The sequence below is a fragment of the Rhamphochromis longiceps genome, linkage group LG22, assembly GCF_057381845.1.
Source record: "Rhamphochromis longiceps isolate RC_006_pf linkage group LG22, R_longiceps_female_GT1.1, whole genome shotgun sequence".
Lineage (NCBI taxonomy): Eukaryota > Metazoa > Chordata > Actinopteri > Cichliformes > Cichlidae > Rhamphochromis > Rhamphochromis longiceps.
Genome location: NC_140577.1, coordinates 9,733,289 through 9,753,866, shown reverse-complemented (window position 1 = coordinate 9,753,866; position 20,578 = coordinate 9,733,289). Strand labels below are relative to the sequence as shown.

Below are 20,578 nucleotides of genomic sequence, written 5' to 3'. Positions count from 1 at the left end.
ATATGGGTGTCTTTATTTTGATGTTTTATTTGTACAGAAGCATTATTTCACAGTTAAAAGATCCAAATGAGGCAAAACGAAAGTGGCTTAAACCGCCCCCCCCCCCCGTAAAACCTGCCAACAATGATGAATAGTGTTTGACCTCATCAGTAAACTGCACCTGTGACTGCTAAAATTATGATGGCATCACAAGACACAGATTAAAAGCCAACACGCTGGAAATGATCAGTGCAAAAAGAGTAAATGATGCTTTCTGCTAAGCTTGAGCGTCCTGTTAAACTGGCGTTATATTGCTCTTGATTTCAACTGCAGCTACAGCAATCTGAGACTATCAGTATGGAGCTGCTTTAGTGTAAATAAGGCAGCAGGTTGGCTTTGAACCACTCTTCTTTGAACTGGAGGTGGTCGCCTTCGGTGGCCAGAAAAACCAGCTTCCCTGCTTTGTCCATCGCCGCCAGACCCAAACGATCCTACACACACACACGGGGTCTGTTTTACAACCGGCATGTGCAACAAAGTTTGATTAATAAACATTTGCTGATGGAAAACCGAACTAAGATATGTCCTACTACATGCAGAACCATCGTAAGGTGGTTAAGGCAAAAAAAAAAAAGAATAGCTTCTGAATTTTTGGAAAGGCGAAATAAAAGCAGAGATCTATACTTATCAAGGTAATCCTAAGTGTTACAAAGGTGGTTCTTTTCCATTGCCATGGTAACTTGTGCTGCAGCTAACCTGCTCCAGGCCTTCCGTGTACTACAAACCAAGTTCACCAAACCCAGTTAGGCTCAGTGCTCGCCTCAACTCGATAAGTCAACCCAAGGTCCATAATCTAGCTATAAGTACGTTCATAAAAAACATTTAGCTTTAGTTGTTGTTCTTGAGTTAATTGTAATTTTGCAGCATTTTAGTCACTATCTGTTGAGTTTCTACGAGTCATAAATAAATTGACTTGACAAACAGTCTGATACCAAATAATGAATAAAAACAGGGTTAGTCTGTGCGCAGACTTGCAGTATAAATATGTCCTGTTCTGGATTCTCACATTAATGCCTACAGAACAATAAAAGTGTAAAATTGCAACCAACGAGGGAAAAAAAAAAATAATTAAGGAATAAAGTTGCTCCTTTAAAAAAAAAAGAAAAAGAAAAAAAAAAAGTCTATATTGTTGGAAATGCACACATATCTTCCGTGTGTCTCATTGGCAGATGCTGCACACCAGCAAACAAATAAATATACTCAGATACAGACTGAGACTACGTTTTGACAAATAAATCTGATTACCACCTTCTTGTGACTGCTTAGCCTTCACATTCACAGGAAACACTGGATAATAAAGTGTGTACTGCTCACACCGTCAGCTCTCTTCCCTCATCAGAGGACCTGCAGTGATTACCTCCTTGTAGAGAACGCTCTCCTGTAGAGTCTCGGTCTCTTTGGCTTGGCCAGTTTTCAGGAAGCCGAACCACTGCGAGAAGAATCGGGACAAGACTGTGACTGGTCTTTAATCAGCACCTTTTTTTAATAAAAGTATTTTTTGAAACTGACTTGTGCAGAATTTTGCTAAAACTTTGGCCATCAGGGGACAGAATTTTACCAGTGTGTATGCTGGGATGATTTCAGTTAAGTGCTACTGCTCTTTCCTTACAAGGTGTTTCACCAGACCACTGGTATTGTACTTAATGGTAAAATAAAGGTTGCACTGACTCACTGCACCATCTTGTGGTGTAAACTGGTATTACATGAATGTACAGGCTGGCTCCAGTTCATTCAACTTAAACTTACATCTCTTCAACACATTACACAGACACTTTCAATAAGAAGTCGCTGAAGTTTTTTCTTCACATTGTGTTTTTAGTTCTGTTCATTTTTAAAATAACTACGTGCATTATGTTTGGTACCTCAGTATCGACAGGATCCACCACAGAGTCCTGCAGGAACTTGACCATGACGAACTTCTCTAGCTGCTGAAGATTCTTCTTGTAAGTCTCGTTCACCGCCTTTAGTAGAAAACAAAAAAATTTTTCAACAAACAGAAAAAGAACTTTGCAGATGTGCACGAAGAGTTAAAAAAAAAAAAAAAAAAAAATCAGATTCAGGAATTATATAAATACAATTAAATGTCTCCATGTGTCTTGTGTGGCTTTCTCTACCTCAAACAATCCCAGGCTTCTTCTTTAAAATGAATTAGCACCCTGCTCTAATAAAGAACCCTTAAAGAGTTTAAAGGACATAATTAATGTGAACAAATCATTCTCTTCTGCGTCGTAGCTCAGTATGAAGAGAACCAAATTGTGAAATAGCTCTTTGACTGGTTTTTATTAAGCGATTATTCAGAAGTTGATTGATTTATGGATCGGCAGAGATAACCCTGCAGGTCAGTTTGTAGCCACACAGTCTAATCCGATCCTGTCTATTAATGAAAGGTTAAGCTCTCGATCTAAACAGCAGTTTACGTCAGTGGGCAAACTTCAGTTTGATGGCACGACACAGACTTTCTTCTTTCTGGAAATGTTGACCCTGGAGCAGACTGTTAAGCACTAATAGGGTGTAATCTCATTGTCTTTTAATTAATACCTTTCACTGGACTTAAGTATCTTATACAGTAGCAGCAGCCATCTTCCTTCTGTGTTGCCTTCTGTTTTTTCACTTGTTTATAGTTTTAATGGAGAATAAAGAAATCTAAACGTGTATAAAGGTGTGTTGTACACCGAGAACATTGCATGGTTATAACTCATCTTTGAGACGACAATAAATCATTTATTAACGATTAACTAAACTCCTTAGGCACCAAAGTCCACTTCTATAGTTATTCATAGCTGCATCTCTTTGTCTCCGTCAGCAGATGGCAGAGACAGAGTAGATTCAGTCCTCCAGCTGCCGATAAACACCGAAATGCTGAAAAAAAACCCACAATCTCCCTTTTGTTTTCCTAACACAGTCACTGTTTACACTTCTGCGACCTCGTTGTACTGACTACAGGGCTGTTCTGGCTCTACCGACCCGCTCTTGATTGATGTCGGCCAGGAAGCGGCTGTACTTCTTGTAGAGATCATCGTTCAAAGGGTCATGCCAGTACTGGGCCTGCACCAGGCTGATAACCACAAACACAGAAACGATTCGTCACAAGATGCTTGACATGACTTAACAGGAACAACAGGCTGATGCAAGACGGAAAACTTACTGCTTTTGAAACCAGCCCAAGTAAGCTTCCTTATTCAGAGCTTCACGAATCATGTCACAGATTTTAGAGCTCTCCCCAGGACACCTGGGCAGCCCGTACACACCTGAGGATTCGAAAAACACACGGGGTTAGGTGCCAGCTTGTTTGGAAGCTGTCAGGAATTAGTAGGCAGCATAGAAAACTGTCAGGAAATAACCTGGACCATTCACTCCCATAGCTCCCTGGTCTGGCTCACAGAGCACTTGAGGCTCTTAATAAGTCTCCAGTGGGAGACTGAGCTGTTTACATCTTTACATAGAGGCTTGAATGTGTTTAATTTGAGGAGAGGAGTTCTGTTTTCAAAGATCACCTGTGATGTGTAAATAGAGCAGAACAGAATAACAAGTCTGACGTCAAAGAGAAGGACCTACAGAGTCAGGTTAAACTTTTATGTGCAGCTGATTTAATGACAATAGACTGAGTTTTATTTTACAAGTTAACTACATCATAAAAGAGCTTTTAGTTTTGTTTTCAGTTTAACTTTCTTTGCAACTACTGAGTTCAGCTCTGAAAGCGAGGCCCTTCAGCCTCCTGGTAGATGCACTTATCGAATAAGTTTGAACATAGTAGGTAAGTTCCTTCGTTAGTTGATGTCCGACCTTGACATTTATATTAGGGTCACTGAGATTTAAAGCTGATACACCTGTGGTATCAATTTGAAAATCCTACGTCAACCTGTTCTCTAGTTATCATGTTCACGGCGCCAGCCCGCTTGGCAGGGTGATGGCAAAACCTCAGCCTTTTTTGGCTGAAGGGTAAAAAAAAAAAAAAAAAAAAAAAAAAAAAAACCCTAAACACTACTTTTACATCAGAATATATCTGGTCAGCTCTGCTCACAGGGAAGTGAGCTAAAGTTATCATTATAGTATCACCTTGGTGCTGACCGCCAACAGAGATCAGGTTTTTCATTGGTGGAGAGGCACAGCGCTGAGCCACAGCCCTCCTGCGAACAGAGGAACCGGGTCAAAGAGTCAGAGCGAGCTTCCTCATTTCAGTCAGGAGACAAAAACTACGAGCGGGAAACATGCCGAGGCCCGAGAGTTGGTTTTTTTTCAAACGCACAAAGCTTCCAATTTCTCTTGCATAACAAGTAAGAAAACCAGAGTCCAGAACAGGAGTTACATACAGAAATTGCGCCCCCTGGGAGAAGCCCATCGCATTGTATCCTCCCTTCAACTTGGGGTCCAGAGCCAGCTGATTGCACACCATGGACACCTGCTCATTCACATCTGAGAAAAACCCATTTTCTGTGTCCTGCAGGAGGAAAAACATGAAAAGTTCAAATCACAAGTGACAGATTAAAAGAAGAAAATGAGCAGAGAGATAACGTTACGGCGTCACCACGGATCAAAGCCGTACCCGTGCAGGTTTGGTATAAATATTAACACAGAGGAGTCACACAGTGAAGCTGCAAAGGAGCCATTTTTCTGATGTAACTTATGTCACTACTACTGCAAATACCACAGAATAGGAGCCATCACACATGTGGAAAGCTGCTGTGGGACTGTTAAAGAAAGAAAAAAAAAGGCGTTCTTTATTAAACATGTCATATTCACTTTTACTGTGTGTTTCTGTGAGAAGACGAGTGGCCGTGAGTCATCTTCTGAAGGTAGTGAAGCAATGCTACGTCTTAATAGGATGACAGCGATTTTTTTTAGCTGCGAAATAGCATTACAGGAAGTTTTATCTATGCGTCCAGTCTGTACAACAGCTTCAGCGTCTTAAAAAGGTACAGGAAGTATGTAATCTTTTGAAGTTTTTTAATTTAAAAAAATAAAAAATAAAAAATAAAAAATAAATAAATAAATAAATAAATAAATAATAATAATAATAATCCATTATCATTCATTTAGAATGAATATCAAAAATACACAGGAGTGGGCGCTTGTTTGTGGAAGCTGCCGTGTTGCCTCACCTTGTAGAGACTGACATATAATACAGAGGGCGAGATGAACATCCGCCAATATTTCACAATTACTTATCGTCACCAGATTAAACATGTAACCCTCCCATTGCTGGACAAATGAGCCAGCTAAACAACAAGAGCTGGTTTTAAGCTAACGTTACGCCAGCTAACGTTAAGCTAGAGTGTCCTTAAAAAATGTAATTGTTTTTTTAAAGTTATCGCATTTTCCCTCTGATAAAAAAAACTTGACATTGTCACATCATACGAGTGTCTGACACAATAAAAACATTAGATACATTTCAAAGAGTTTAACTAATGCCAGCTAATGGCAGCAAATGCCAGGTAACAGCACTTAACAAAGGCTAACAGCAGCTAATAGCAGCAAAAACAGCAGCACTTACTGACAGAAAAGTTCAGCATATCCTCAACAACTCATCTCGGTATCGCTGTCAGTGGACAGAAGTGGGCTTCACTGACTCGTTTCGGACTCCTTTTACTAATTTTTACAGAATCATCCAATAGTAAATCGTAAATACATATGGACATCCAGTATATTTCTAAGGTAAAGTAAAGACTAACAGCCTGCAGTCACTGTGAATCATGCACTTTAATAGGGAAGGTTAAGAAAGGTTAAGAAAGCTGAATTCTACAGTCTGCAATCTATTAAATCTAGTGGTGAGATTTCACACACTCTACCTTTAATGCCATTTAAATTTTTACTTTCATACTATTAATATTCCACTAATTACAGAGATGAGGGGAAAATTTTGCTTTTTAAAAATTGCACTTTTCAAAAAAGTGTGAGTCTTCATAACTTCTTAAGTACAGAGCAGAAAAACAGAAAACACATTCAAGCTCTGTTAAAATCTCTCTACCACTGCCACAATCTAAAGCTAAGTTATTGTTTGTTGTTTTTTTTAAATCAAAAAGAAATATTCTTTAATGAGCTCTGAGCATTAATATAATGAGAAATATCATTTTTTCAGGCACAAAGCTGCAAAATTTAATGTTTATGATGTAGAATTAAAAAAGCAACGATCGGTATTTCGTCTGTTTCCTGATGATTCACAGGAGAAAACTTCATGGGGTGTTTTTGGGTTGCATGCTCATATTAAATTAAAGCTTCCAACAATGAAATCAGATATTTCATTGTTTCTCTTCGTGACTCTGTAATACGGTCATCTCTGTCCAGAAACCTTCTGTTTATGAGGGGCAGCCAATCAGAAGAAAGTTGTCCTTATATAGGGAGGAGCTAAACTATCTTATTTCAAAGAGATGCATCGAGGTAAAAATAAGGATTATTTTGAACAGCGCAAACGTAGAGCCCAAAAATACAAATTCATACCTGAAAATTCCTTGAACTGTTCTAACATTACCATGTGACTAATGCAAAGACCATTTTATTCACAGAAAATATTTTCACTTTCATAAATGTCTTTACAGCGTGAGGTTACCTCCACTATGTTTTTCCCAATCATCACTGAGAACACGTAAACTCCTGGGATCTCCTGCTCAATCATTTTCTTTATATAGCCCATGCTCAAAGGGTTGCAACACGAGTCACCTGATGAAGAAAATACAAATAAACACAAGCCTTATCGTCCAACTTTATTGAAGGGAATCAGGCATATCCACAGTATTTTTATGGCTTATTTTAAATACATATAAATCAGGTAGAGGCTCAGTGCAGAGCACAGTCTTCTTTGGTTTAAGCTCTAAAATCTTCTGCACTCTGAGTTAGAGGTAGTGTCTTTTTTTGCCTGAGGAAGAAGAGAAAGTGTTTTTCTTTTCACTTCCTCAGGTGGGATTTCTCCATCTAGTATAGGATTTAATGAGCAGCCTATCAGTTTTAAGCACAATCCTCATCTCTCACATTACAGCTCAGGTTTTTATCTCACTGCAGTGTTGCTGTAAACATGTGGCTTTCACTTTCGTCAGCAGGAAGTGACGTGAATCGATGAATCACATGTTACCAAGGTAAGTTATTCAAATGTGTACTGAACAGTGGGGGCAAAGGCATCACAGTTAACCTTTTTTTGTACTATTCTAGATTATTTTGTGTAAAACACAACACAATCCCAATAACTACACATCTGTGGATGCATCTTTTAAAACAAACAAACAAACAAACCAAAAAACAGGATTAATTACCACACATGAGATTTTAAAGATCCTTTTCATGGCAGGTTTACATAAAAACATGCAAATTATTCAGTTCTATTTACATATTGTGGAAAAATGAGCTGAAGATTAAATGTGCATCTCAGTTTAAACATAATAGAGAAACTATGTACAGTTGGGTGAGTTTTTTCAATCTTAAAGCTTCTTAAGCCAAAATAAAAGAGGAACACCGGATGTTTCATGGTTTCATAAATCAATCTGGTTGTGATTTTGTCCACAATAAAATTAATTTTCGTTCATAGTTTTGATTAAACAACTTGCAGTACTTGAATTGAAAAACTGAATTAGAAAACAAATGACACAATTGCATGGGCCTCTACATATCAGACCTTTAACAGTCAGCAACCCCTTATATATGTCTCTGGAACTTAAAACACTCTGCATCAGCTCATAAGCTGGTGTACTGTGTTTTTATGGTTATTATGAATACTGGTTTGTAGTGTGGTTTCAGAAAGGTGGCTTATGCTTAATTTTTTTTTCTGTGAAGACTATAAAGGTGCCATTTTTAAGATTTTTTCCAATATATCCCTACAGTAACAGAGAACAGAGTCACTTACCCATCCCATGCCAGAGCACTAGTGGTACAGTCCCATTGTCGGAGTCATGAATTGGGCTGGAGGTAACAAGCAGCACTGGCGCAGCCAGGAGAAAACACAAAAGGACAGCTGCCATTCTGAGTCCTGACACATGGAAACAAAATGAACTAGTTTTTCCTATTTTATCAACATCCAAGAAATAACAGACCCCTGGAATCTCTCGGCAATATGAATTTATTAATGCTATCTCTATATAAGCAATATTTGCTGTTATTCAGTTAAATGCTGTATGCTTTTATTTATTACAAATCCCCTTTGTCATTTAACCTTTTTTCTAAACCCCTGTATGTCATGGTTGCTAATTGCACTGGTCCATGTTTGTCAAAAGATATCTGCTGTATGTTTGTATACAGTCAGTGGTCCTTGCATGTGAATGAATATCAAATAAATGGGAAAGTACAATAAAATGTTCGACAGGAAATCATCCCTGTGCTTCCTAGTATCCCCAGAGCTTCCAGTTTATTAGAGCTGGTCATCCCGGGTATATTTATATCTGTATTAGAAACTCAGCTCACTATAAGTGCGTCTATGAATTATCCTCATGTCACTTCGAACAAGCTAACTACAAACGAAAGAGCACATGATTTACATCAAACGCATACTTATTACGTACATTTTGGAATATGCAGTAGCGCATTGGTGCTGTACCAAAGGTTTAAATCTACGCAACGTATTCTTTAAAATATGTATGTAAATATAGTTAGATTAAATTAAATAAAAGATGTCCAAAATTCCCCCAAAACACTACTCACCGCTTCCGTATCCTTACTGTTTGTCTGTTGGACTGCTTGTCACATGATAATGTTTGGAGCGTGTAACCAATCACGTGAAAGGGGAGGGGTTAAAAGCTAAAGGGGGCGGAATCTCCAAGTTACGTTAAAGTTAGCCTTTTTTTGTCATTTCTTATCCATTTAGTTTGATTTAACCAACTTTACGCCTGTATTAGGATTGCTGAAGATTATGTCCACTTGTGTAGCAAGCTTCACATGGATACTCTAACATCTGGCCTCTTATTTTGAGACCTAAATACCGCACTCCAGCTACCTGCTAACGCTTAGCTTGCCATGCTAGCTCGTTGTGAAATTCCTGGACAACAGCATTCCTGCTCGGATTATTCAGCGAGTTTTCTGGAGGCTTGAGGCGGAATTGAAGAAGAACGAGCAAGTGAGATAATAAAGGACAGGATGAATATTCAGTACGAGGATACGACATTACCGGGGAGCTACGGCGTCGTGGGGTCGTTCCCCAAAAGTTTTGGTTATGGAGTGGAAGTGTCAGACCTTGAGGAGAGCCCGACATCAGCTGATAAACCCAGGATCCTGCTGATGGGGCTGCGGCGCAGCGGCAAGTCCTCTATACAGAAGGTATGGTCATTTATCTGTCCCCGAACACCATCCAGATCACCACAGGACAAGAACATTCTGAGTTCATAGTAAACAAAAAGCGAACAAAGGAAACAGTTTGGTTACATGTACACCTAAAGGAGATATCACCGTGGGTAGGGCTGCTCAATTAATCGAATTTTAATCACGATTACGATCTGGGCTTTCAACGATCATTAAAAATGACTGAGCCGAGTATTAGCCCCTCCCTCATTTATCCGCGACACCTTAAAGGCCGGTGTTCCAGATCTACTGGCGTTTAGATCAACTGGCGTTGGTCGAACAGATGTGTGGCAGTCTTGCGTTTCAGTAGCTCCTACCGACAAACCAGCAAAAAAACGCCAAATGTGTCACCTGTGACACTTGTGAGGTTATCTCAAACACACTCCGTCAGTCTTGATGCTGTTGAACAACAAAATGTTTAAAAATGTGGCGAGTTCACCTGGTGATATCCTCATGCGCGACGCGATCGCGAAAACAGCAAACAAGTAACACCACGCCGTTGTTGTTCACGGGACAGCAAGAGTAAACGATCGGGAGACTCTTGTCGTCGTTATCGTTCCCCTCGCACGGTTTATTCCTCCGAATTCAGCGTTTTTGCTTCACAACTACAGCGTGCTGTTTACTTTGTGCACTAACATGGAGTCGAGTCAACCAGCGCCACCTCTGGCCAAGTGCCACAGCCTACAGCCAGATCAACCTGTGACACACATCTGCACCACGTTTGAATTCGTGTCATGCACATTTGTACCTTTCAATTGTGTCTGTTTGTGCGTCATGCAAACAAACCTTTGAAATGAATGAAATGATATCATATATTTATTATCAGCCTACATTTGTACAAAATGCCAAATGACATACACATAAGAATCACCATCCTGATATCAATACTTTTGCCCATACGAAAAATGTCGTGAACACACTAATATTTCACCAGTGTTGTAACATCACATGTCGTTAGCATAGTCTGTCTGTGTCTGCCCTCTGCAAACAAACATGTTAGAGTTGGTTGTGATATACAGTCTGCATAAGTGTGGTCAATCTAATAAACATTTATAAGGAGATGGCAGTTACTGTGAATGTACAGCAGGTGATTAGTAATAAACAGCCAGACAATGACTCTGACAATCTCATTCAATCTTGCAGATTGCACCTTCTGTGGAAAGTGGTACCACACGGTGTGTGTGGACTTCCCTTGTGCAGAAGGCGACTACAAATGTTGTGGGTGCTAAATAAACAGAAAAAAGTGATCCCTGTTGTCTTTGCTTACTGATTGTTTTTAGTGTTGACAATCCACATTGCTGGCATTGCATCTTTCAACATGTTTGTGGGCAGATTTGGATGTACCAGGGGTAAGTGCAGCCACTCAGCCTCTACTCACTGTGATCATAGCAGCAGGTGCAGATGTGTCACAAGTTAATCTAGTAGTGGGCTATGGTCATGTGTTAGTGGTGGGAACAGTCATATCCACTCACTCTCACTGGCTGTTTATTACTAATCACTGTGTAACTGCTGTGAATTCACAGTAACTGCCGTCTCCTTACAAATGTTCATTAGATTAACCACACTTATACAGACTGTATATAACTCCAGCCATGTTGATGAATTGCCTATATTGGCTGGAAATATTCATTTTCAGGGTAAAGACACAGACAGACTATGCTAGCGACATGTGATGTTACAACACTAATGAAATATTGATGTGTCATATTTGTCCAAGGCGTATTTCATTGTTATGGAAAAAGAGAATATCAAAATCATGATGACCAATTGGAGTGGTGATTTCTATGACTTTGTGTATATAATTTGGAATTTTGTACAAATGTAGGCTGATAATAAATATATGATATCATTTCATTCTTTTCAAAGGTTTATTTGCATGACGCACAAACAGACACAATTGAAAGGTACAAATGTGCATGACACGAATTCAAACGTGGTGCAGATGTGTGTCACAGGTTGATCTGGCTGTAGGCTGTGGCACTTGGCCAGAGGTGGCGCTGGTTGACTCGACTCCATGTTAGTGCACAAAGTAAACAGCACGCTGTAGTTGTGAAGCAAAAACGCTGAATTCGGAGAAATAAACCGTGCGAGGGGAACGATAACGACGACAAGAGTCTCCCGATCGTTTACTCTTTGTGTCCTGTGAACAACAACGGCGTGGTGTTACTTGTTTGCTGTTTTCGCGATCGCGTCGCGCATGAGGATATCACCAGGTGAACTCGCCACATTTTTAAGCATTTTGTTGTTCAACAGCATCAAGACTGACGGAGTGTGTTTGAGACAACCTCACAAATGTCACAGGTGACACATTTAGCGTTTTTTTTGCTGGTTTGTCGGTAGCAGCTCCTGAAACGCAAGACTGACACACATCTGTTCGACCAACGCCAGTTGATCTAAACGCCAGTAGATCTGGAACACCGGTCCGTGAAAATATTGTCGGGCATAAACCGTCCGTGGCGCAAAAAAGGTTGGAGACCGCTGATTAAGAGGACCCGAGGGAAGCTCGGAAAGCTAAGCAGAAGTTATTTGGAGAGTGACTGCCGTTGGTTGAAAAGAGAGTTAAAAAAAAAACTTCAGTAGTGTTGCACACTATTTTATATTATTTTTTAAAGTCATTGTTAACCCTTTAAAGCCGGTCAGAGCTGCACGCTCCGTTTTGTGTAACTATTGTTAAATCCCTGTAGAACCTGAACCATGTAAGCTAGCGCAATAATTTGTTTTGCATATGAAACCGGAGGAGTTGTACTTACATCTGATGCCATCAGCTTGTCCTCGGTCACGATTTCGTTCCACATATAGCTTTGCAAAAATTGCATAAAAAGCGCTTGCAGGAACAAAAACATAATATTCCAGAAACACGCTTTGCCGTTCCTATCAGCTGTTCGTAACACTTCCCACAGTGAAATGATGCACCTGCTGTTTTCTTTGCAAATTTGCATCATAGGATTGTTTTTTGTTTTTCCTGCAGTATATAAAAATTGCTGTATCTCCAAAATAAAACTATGAAGACACTCAAAATAAATTTCCTGTGGTGGGAAACTATTTTTTGCAACTTTATTGTATTTAAAGTTTTGAGGGATAAACCTCTTAAATTTCTCCAAGTAGAAATATATGTAAACAAAACAAAAGCAATTTTCAATTTTTTTTGTAGTTTATTGCACTTTTTTGCAATTTATGTAATTACTATGGACTTAATGCATACATATTATTAAAATATGGGCTATAACAGTTGTATTGATGTATAGCAACTTGAAATGCTCCCACAAATGGCACTACAGCATGTAAAAAAATAATATAAGCTCTGGTGGACTTGGTTCTATAGTAGGTCTTAAAGGGTTAAATAAATATCGTCAAATAATCGTGATCTCAATTTCAGTGAAAATAATCGTGATTATCATTTTTGCCATAATCGAGCAGCCCTAACCGTGGGTCAACACACCTGAATGAAATGATTAGTTCATTACCAGGCTTCTGGAGAGCTTCAAGACATGTTGAGGAGGTAATTTAGCCATTTAAATCAGCTGTGCTGGATCAAGGACACATCTAAAACCTGCAGGATACCGGCCCTCGAGGCCCGGAGTTCGACACCTGTGATTTAAAAGATGGAGAATGAGACCTGCAATGCTGTATGATTTAGAGTGGCAGGCATGTGCAGAGGAGGGCTGGAAAAGGGTGTTGAAGGTGGAGCTGCCAGGCAGGAGGAAAGCTTCATGGATGTAGTGGAGGAGGACGCGTTGGTGTGACAGACGAGAAGGTTAGGGATAGGCTGAGATGGAGGCCGATGATCCACGGTGGCGACCCCAAAGTTAGCTTTGAGAGGTGGATAAACCTTTAGATCCAGGGTAGTGGTGAGAAATGACTCTTAATAAGTCACATGAAAATTTTGATTGTCAGCTTCATTTGTTATGGATTTAGTCAACTCAATTCAACAAGACATATGCAGAAGTTTAATGTTTTAAGTATTTCAGCTTCTTTCTGATCTCTAGGCAGTGTAAAGCTGCAACAAAAAAGGGAGCCTTTAACTCATGAAAGTAAAGAGCATAATCAGCTGAGCCTTGTTGCCTTTGATCAAGAACAACACAGCCTGCTCTGGATCAGTCTAACAGAATCCATTATGTAATGGATTTGTATTATTATTATAGCGCTTTTCCAGTATTAGTGACCACTCAAAGTGCTTTAGACTACAAGTCACATTTTAACCATAGATACATATATCTGTTATAAGTCCAAACAGGCAAACTCGACACAGAAAGGCCCGAGCTGGGGTTCCAACCAACAACTTTATTGCTGTGAGGGGTCAGTGCTGACCACTCATAATAAGGATGTTGATAACTGATAATTCAGGATGTTGGAATGCTGTTCCACGTCATTCTTCCCACTTTAACCTTTCTCTGAACTCCATCTTCCTCCAGTTTCACAGTCATTAAAAGTTTCAGTCTTTGTTGTTGCTGCATTTCCGTTTATTTGTGAAAGATTTCATCACAGGCCTCAAAAATCAGCATAGCATGTGACTTTGTGGTGACTTGGAGTTTTTCACCCAGGATTTAGCGGACGACATGTTAGAAAAGTTTGTGACTTCTGAGAACTAAAGCCAGTCGAAATGTGGGAGTTTGTTTCAATATGATATATATATATATATATATATATATATATATATATATATATATATATATATATATATATATATATATATATATATATATATATATATATATATATATATATATATATATATATATATATATATATATATTTACAGCGAATAAAACAAGTATTGAACACATCATCAATTTTCTAAATATATAGATATTTCTAAATGCCATTATGTCAGTAACAACCCATCCAATTCAGACATGTAAAGACATGAAACCATAGATGTTCATCAATTATGTGTAATAATGAGAAATGACCCCAGAAAAGATTATTGAACACGCTTACTGAAAATGATTTAGTGTTTCGTACTGTTGAATTCTCCCAATTCTTTGAATCTTTGGGCTGAAGGAAGGACAATACTCGGTGTATAAATGCTCAATCAACAATCATTTATTTCCATACAATTCAACAATAAGAGCATTACAACGTCCGGACGGGAGAGATGCTACCAGAGGGTCAGGCACATGTCTCAAAATGGTGACTGGTTGCTCAGCTTTTTATAGTCTCTAGTGGCCCCCAGCTAGTCGTAAAAGCCAAAACATCACATTTTTTCTCTGTTACAGCGCCTAAGTTATGACCTCGGCAGTTGTTTCTCTGCTTTCTGTAAGGTGGGGGTGTGGAATGTGGTCTATCTATCTCCCCTGTCTTTAGACACAGAGTCTCCTGCTTACAACCTTCTCTTCATGATTCAACAATTAAGCATGTCAAGAAAACAGTGTAACACATTCCCAGCAGATCAAGGATACAGAGTGATGCACATTTATCTAATGAACTACAAATGATTATGTTTCTTTTATTCAAGAGTATAATAGAGACTAAACTACATACATAGCACACCATTAGATCTAAAGGATAATATATGGCCTGCAGCTGTTAAGCTAATTTACTACATTGACTACTGGTCATAAAATGGCATATGTTTAACTACTAGTCTTTAACAGTACAAAAGCCTTTATCTGTGACAGTTTAGGCGCCTCCTGTGTGGAGAAACCAGTCACATGAATGAGCCAGAATCACGCCTGAGCAAACAGTCTTCAAATCCCGTGGGCCCCTTCTATGACCTCTGACCTTTAGTTCTTTCCATAGATTTTCACTTGGATTCAGGTCAGGTGTTAGGCTGGGCCATTCTAGCAGCTTTATTTTCTTTCTCTGAAACCACCTGAGAGTTTCCTTGCTGTGTGTTTGGGATCATCGCCTTGCTGAAACGTCCACCCTTGTTTCTTTTTTATCAAGAATGTCTCAGTACATTTTTCCAACTTTGATTATATGAAGCATGCCAGAACACCATGGTGTTTCCACCACCAAACTTTACTGTTGATATGGTGTATTTGGGGTGATATGCAGTGGCGTTTGACAAACATGGTGTGTATTATGGCATCCAGAGAGTTCAGTTTGCCTCTCATCTGAGCGGACTATATTCTCCCAGTATTTCATAGGCTTGTCTAAACGTTGTTCAGCAAACTTCAAACGCGCTTCAGCATGCTTTTTCTTCAGCTGTGTGGTGAGTGTGCGTACAGTTCATGGTGGTTGAGTGCATTACTTGTCGTTTCCCAAAAAGTTGAATCTGTTCATCTGAATGTAGCAAATTGGTGATGTTTAAATTTCTGAGAGTAACTGTAATCTTTGTGCATCACTACTCAGGTTGTTTTCCACAAGATGTCACCCAACGAGACTTTATTCCTCGAAAGCACCAACAAAATCTACAAAGATGACATCTCCGGCAGTTCCTTTGTCAACTTCCAGATCTGGGACTTCCCCGGCCAGGTGGATTTCTTCGACCCCACATTTGACAGTGAGATGATCTTCAAGGGAGCTGGTGCTTTGATCTTTGTCATCGACGCTCAGGTACGGTGACTTAAGTGTGACTTGGTGCTTTGGGTGGTGAATTAAATCATGTGTTAACTAAATCAGCACATCCTGTCTTCTGTTACCAGGATGACTACATGGAGGCTCTCAGCCGGTTACATCTAACTGTATCCAGAGCCTACAAAGTGAATCCAGACATCAACTTTGAGGTGTTCATCCACAAAGTAGACGGTCTGTCAGACGACCACAAAATCGAAACGCAGAGAGATATTCACCAGAGGGCCAACGATGACCTGACAGATGCCAGCCTGGAGAAGGTTCACCTCAGGTGAGAGTCTGACGTGTCTACACAGGTGAAATACTACAGAGCTTCTTGTCATGGTTAAGGTGTAGTTTAGCATTCATACTAGTAAGTCAGACAGCTAAGACTGATCCCATTCAGTGATAGACTGTCCAGTTAGTCCCCTAACACAGTCATTCCTAAAGTGTGGGTCCCCCTGGTGGATTGTAAAAGGTACTGCAGGTGGGCTGAAGTAATAACAGAAATTCAGTTTTAAAGTGCTCACATGTATGAACAGTTACATGTTTATATAAATGTGTTTATTTATATAAAAAAATGAATTAAAACTGGTAACAGGAGGTGGTTAGTTTGTAATATTATTCACTACTCTGACCTAAATTTACTGCTTTTGTATTTTATTAAAGTTTGTGTCCCAGTGACAGGTCGGTCACACATTGGCTGTAACACTTTACATATGACTGGGTAGCATTAGCTGTTTATGGCCAAAAGCTGGTGATCATGTTTCTGTTTTCTGTTTGTTGTTGTTGTTGTTGTTGTTGTTGTTGTTGTTTAAATAAAATTTTCAACTAAATGAATCACTTTCTGTTGTATTTTCAATAGAGTGAACATTTAAGATTGGACAAGTACAAATACAGATACAGTATTTGAGATTTCTCAAGTTATTAGTCAGAGCCATCGTGCAAATATTCAACTATTTTAGGGGTAGGTATTCAGTTTTCAATTTTGGGATTCTCTGTTGTTGAAAGTACAGCACAGCCAATCTTTTAACTGTGAGGTCTACCAAACCTGACCCTCATCTCAAACCTGACCCTAGTCCTTTCTTTCTAAATAGTTCTTTTGTAACCTGATTGCCCAGTCCTGGGAGAACATTTTAAAAAGAACAGATGTTATATATTCTGATGCTTAGAGTTAGAGTTACAGTCATCTGTGGTGATAATTAGGCCTCAAAGGTTTTAAGACACCCTTGGAAAGCAGACGTGCTCAGAAGCTAAAATTAAAGCTTCTATCTCAGTTTTGGTAACTGTCTCGTCGTCTTTATTTTGTGTCCTCAGCTTCTACCTGACCAGCATCTACGACCACTCCATATTCGAGGCCTTCAGTAAAGTCGTCCAGAAGCTTATTCCTCAGTTGCCAACACTGGAGAACCTTTTGAACATTTTCATATCTGTATGTTTCATTTATGTTATTTGAACCACAATAAGAAGCCTCATTGTATTTTCTTTTTCGTATAATAAACATCCCTCCTGCTTTGCAGCACTCCGGGATTGAAAAGGCCTTCCTATTCGATGTCAGTAGCAAGATTTACATAGCCACAGACAGCGCCCCCGTGGACATGCAGTCCTACGAACTCTGCTGCGACATGATCGACGTGGTCCTCGACATCTCCAGCATTTACGGGTGAGAAAAGCTATCAGATTTGTTTTGAGCTTTGGCGAAGAGCAGCGTTTAGAGGTGCTTTTGTCTTTGCCTGCCAGGCTGGAGGACGGCAGCGGCTCTGCCTATGATGAAGAGTCTTTGGCGATCATCAAGCTCAATAACACCACAGTGCTTTATTTGAAAGAGGTCACGAAGTTCCTCGCGCTCGTCTGCATCCTCAGAGAGGAGAGCTTTGAGAGGAAAGGTGTGTACTTTTATTTTTTGTAATTGCTAGTGTTGGCTTTATCAGGAAAATCTTTCTACGTAAATGTGTAAAAACCTGAAGAAATTCACATAATAAACACACAAACACTATACACAATTGTAAACATGCTCACTAATTTTCTTTGCAGGTTTGATAGAGTACAATTTTCACTGTTTCCGAAAAGCCATTCACGAAGTGTTTGAAGTCGGCAGTTCGAACGACGGTGCCGCCTGGAGACCAGCGAGCTCGTCCAGCAACAGCCAACCAAGCCTTAAATATGCTTCTCTGAATGGAAGTGATGTTTAGAGGGGCCGTAACTCTGCGGTTTACATGAAGTCCAGTGAGGCTGATGAACGATGACTCTTACGTTTCACAGAGTCTTATCTATACGTGGTTCCTCCATCAAACGCGAGAGTTTTTCTGTTGTACCAGCAAGATTGTGAAAAAACTACTCGGCTGAATGTCACGAAATTTGGTGGAGAGGCCGAACGAGGGCAAAGGATGTAGAGGATTTACTTTGAATCTGAATAATTTTCTGGAAAACTGTGAGAGAACGCATTGGCCATGATTGAGAATGCGCTCTGCCCAGTGCGGGAAATACTGTCGCGTACGAATCGTATTTTTTCTCTGCCATCCTGCAGAAATGTTCAAATTTTCAGTCAACTGTGTTTACCTTCTCGGCCAGTACTCTGGAACGTAGAAACACTTGTGGCCCAGTTTAAGTAGAAATGCTCTAAAGCCATCTGAATGTGTATTTCCTCCACATCCCGCAGGAGCACACACACTCCTTCCTTGTTCCTCCTCGCTTTGCTGTGAAATCTTGAATTCTTTAAGTAATCCTTAAGTTTAGGGGGGGGGGATACTCCTGTGCCTGTGGAGCACCATGTTCATTCTTCTGTGTGTTTCCTTGATAATGACATGTAATGGATCTCCTCCAATCAAAACTGTGCCAGTTACACCATCGCAGCCTTGGGTGATTAACAGAGAGGGTGATGGTGTTTTGGTCTTAATGGAGTCTGGGACTAACTTACGATGGTTTCACTCGGACAGCCTGCCAAACCTTTGGACTTTTGTAGCTTGATGAGTGTGTAGGCCAAACTGTTTGTAGCAGATGTTGAGGTTTTCTGTGTGAGCGCTGAGTGGGACCTGAATGATGTTTCAGAAGCCATGCAGATGTGTTTTCATTACTGTACATAAATCTTTAATAAAATATGTTTTCATACTTTGCTCAGTCACTGTTATCTTTGTGTAAGAGATGCCACTTCACACAAGACATTTAATTATAATGGGGAAACTTAAGCTTTATTATTATAATGTAAACAGACTCATAAGCTACTGGGCTGCACTTGTGTTTAATCCTCTACTAGCAGCTGCTTCCTTTAATGTCGCCACCACAGATCATCTCACTCTATCCCTACATCCTATTGCATGACCTCCTTCACTGTGTATCTCCTATACCTCCTCATCATGCATGTCCAAATCATCTCAGCCATGCCTCTCTGACATGCTACTCTGAGCACTCTCCACACTCCTCAGCCTAAGCTGCAGTTTTCCACCTCCTGTGTGCTAACATGCCTCACTGAGTGAGCCTTCCACTTAACTCTTGCTGTCTCCACCCAGCCTGCACTTTCTTCTTCACCTCTCTTGCTTTGGATGGTTGACTCCAGGTGTTTAAACTCCCCTACCTTCACTATCTCTGCTCTTCATAGCTTCACTTTTCCACCTGTCTACTGACTTCTCTACAGAGCATACCTCCACCTCTCCAGGCTCTCTTTCACCTACTTTCTACTCTCACGACCGATCGAAATGTTATCTCTAAACATCATAATGCGCAGAGTCTCCTGCCTGACCTCATCTGTCAGCCTGTCGGCCTCCACTGCAGACAAGAAGGGACTCTGACCCGATCTGCATGAACCTGTCTGTCTGTCGGTCCTTTTGCATATCCTGCACAACCCTCACATACTTCTCTGCCACTCCTAATTTCCTCTCTTGGCACGCTGTCACGTGCCTTCCCTAGATCGACAAAGACTCGGGCAGCTCTTTCTGACTTTCGTTATACTTTTCCATCAACTCTCTCAAAGCAAACATCACATCTGTATTGCTCTTTTTTACCACAAACAATTCATCGTCACACTATAACATGACGTCCTATTCTTATGATGGCACATGTGGATGAAGGAGCTGGACTACAGGTACCATGTTGTGATACCAGTAGCAGCAGAAATAGGAAAAAAAATCAAGCAGGAGCGGCAAGGAGAGAGCAATGGTCTGTGGACACCACCTGCAAAATCTACTTGGGGGCTTGTCTTGTTGCCTCTCTGGTATACCAAAGCAGGTGGTGGGGAAAAAAAACACACGAATTTAATTTATTTCTCATGTGTTTTTAATTTAAATGGCAGTATTACGCTTCCAGAGACTTGAAGTTAAGAAATATTAGGTGAAGACAGGTTTACAGGTATATTTTCCAGGCTTTTAACTTAATTTATTTTAAATTTAATGTCACTTCTCCTGAAATGCTGTAACTATGAAGCCTGAACAGCAGATGGCATCATATTTGCATCTAAGAGTTTCATCCTAATTTAGCTCGGTCAGTTCAAATTAAATGAATGATAAAAAGCCAAAATGTCTGAGGCACAGAAATCTTTCAACAGGTCCAGTAAATAAGTAAAAGCTTTCATCATACCATGCTGTGTACATCCTGATGTAATGGGTAATGGCAGGATGGAGCCACAGCTGAACCCTCTAATCGTCCCCAGACCTCCTGCTCACCACTGTGAAAAGTGAAGGTCAATGAGAGGGAAAATGATATCATGCTGTCCAGGATTTTCCTCTGTCTTTTATTCCAGGACCCTGCAGTTTGCTTCTAACCACAAATTAAAAAAAATGCATCAAACCGAGAAAACTCA

At 40.0% G+C, this 20,578-nt stretch overlaps 2 protein-coding genes across 6 annotated transcripts; one reads left to right on the top strand and one right to left on the bottom strand.

Moving 5' to 3' along the window:
• Positions 1-9: 9 nt before the first annotated feature.
• On the bottom strand, positions 10-9,947 carry ppt1 (palmitoyl-protein thioesterase 1 (ceroid-lipofuscinosis, neuronal 1, infantile)). 4 transcript variants are annotated; one of them, XM_085396946.1, is made up of 10 exons: positions 9,731-9,947; positions 7,868-7,990; positions 6,584-6,693; positions 4,350-4,477; positions 4,096-4,166; positions 3,185-3,287; positions 3,004-3,094; positions 1,902-2,000; positions 1,397-1,468; positions 10-470 (listed from the first exon to the last, which is right to left on the bottom strand). In XM_085396946.1, the coding sequence occupies exons 1-10, from the start codon at positions 9,744-9,746 to the stop codon at positions 348-350; spliced, it is 936 nt and encodes a 311-aa protein (XP_085253072.1). In that variant the 5' UTR covers positions 9,747-9,947; the 3' UTR covers positions 10-347. The 4 variants fall into 4 exon arrangements, with proteins under 4 accessions (XP_085253072.1, XP_085253071.1, XP_085253075.1 ...); XM_085396945.1 differs by lacking the exon at positions 9,731-9,947 and adding an exon at positions 9,187-9,326; XM_085396949.1 differs by lacking the exon at positions 9,731-9,947 and adding an exon at positions 9,122-9,261.
• Positions 9,091-18,894, top strand: rragcb (Ras-related GTP binding Cb). 2 transcript variants are annotated; one of them, XM_085396943.1, is made up of 7 exons: positions 9,091-9,270; positions 15,586-15,789; positions 15,879-16,078; positions 17,104-17,218; positions 17,307-17,449; positions 17,527-17,672; positions 17,821-18,894. In XM_085396943.1, the coding sequence occupies exons 1-7, from the start codon at positions 9,091-9,093 to the stop codon at positions 17,976-17,978; spliced, it is 1,146 nt and encodes a 381-aa protein (XP_085253069.1). In that variant the 3' UTR covers positions 17,979-18,894. The 2 variants fall into 2 exon arrangements, with proteins under 2 accessions (XP_085253069.1, XP_085253070.1); XM_085396944.1 differs by lacking the exon at positions 9,091-9,270 and adding an exon at positions 11,224-11,504.
• The last annotated feature ends 1,684 nt before the right edge of the window (positions 18,895-20,578 follow it).

Bases quoted from the DNA above. Each gene is read 5' to 3' on its own strand.
- rragcb (XM_085396943.1), top strand. From the start codon at position 9,091: ATGAATATTCAGTACGAGGATACGACATTACCGGGGAGCTACGGCGTC. The intron at 9,271-15,585 runs GTATGGTCATTT...ATCACTACTCAG, and splicing joins GCAAGTCCTCTATACAGAAG to GTTGTTTTCCACAAGATGTC. The intron at 15,790-15,878 runs GTACGGTGACTT...TTCTGTTACCAG, and splicing joins TCTTTGTCATCGACGCTCAG to GATGACTACATGGAGGCTCT.
- ppt1 (XM_085396945.1), bottom strand. The intron at 2,001-3,003 runs GTCGGTAGAGCC...TTTCTACTAAAG, and splicing joins CCGACATCAATCAAGAGCGG to GCGGTGAACGAGACTTACAA. The intron at 471-1,396 runs GTAATCACTGCA...GTGTGTGTGTAG, and splicing joins AGAGCGTTCTCTACAAGGAG to GATCGTTTGGGTCTGGCGGC.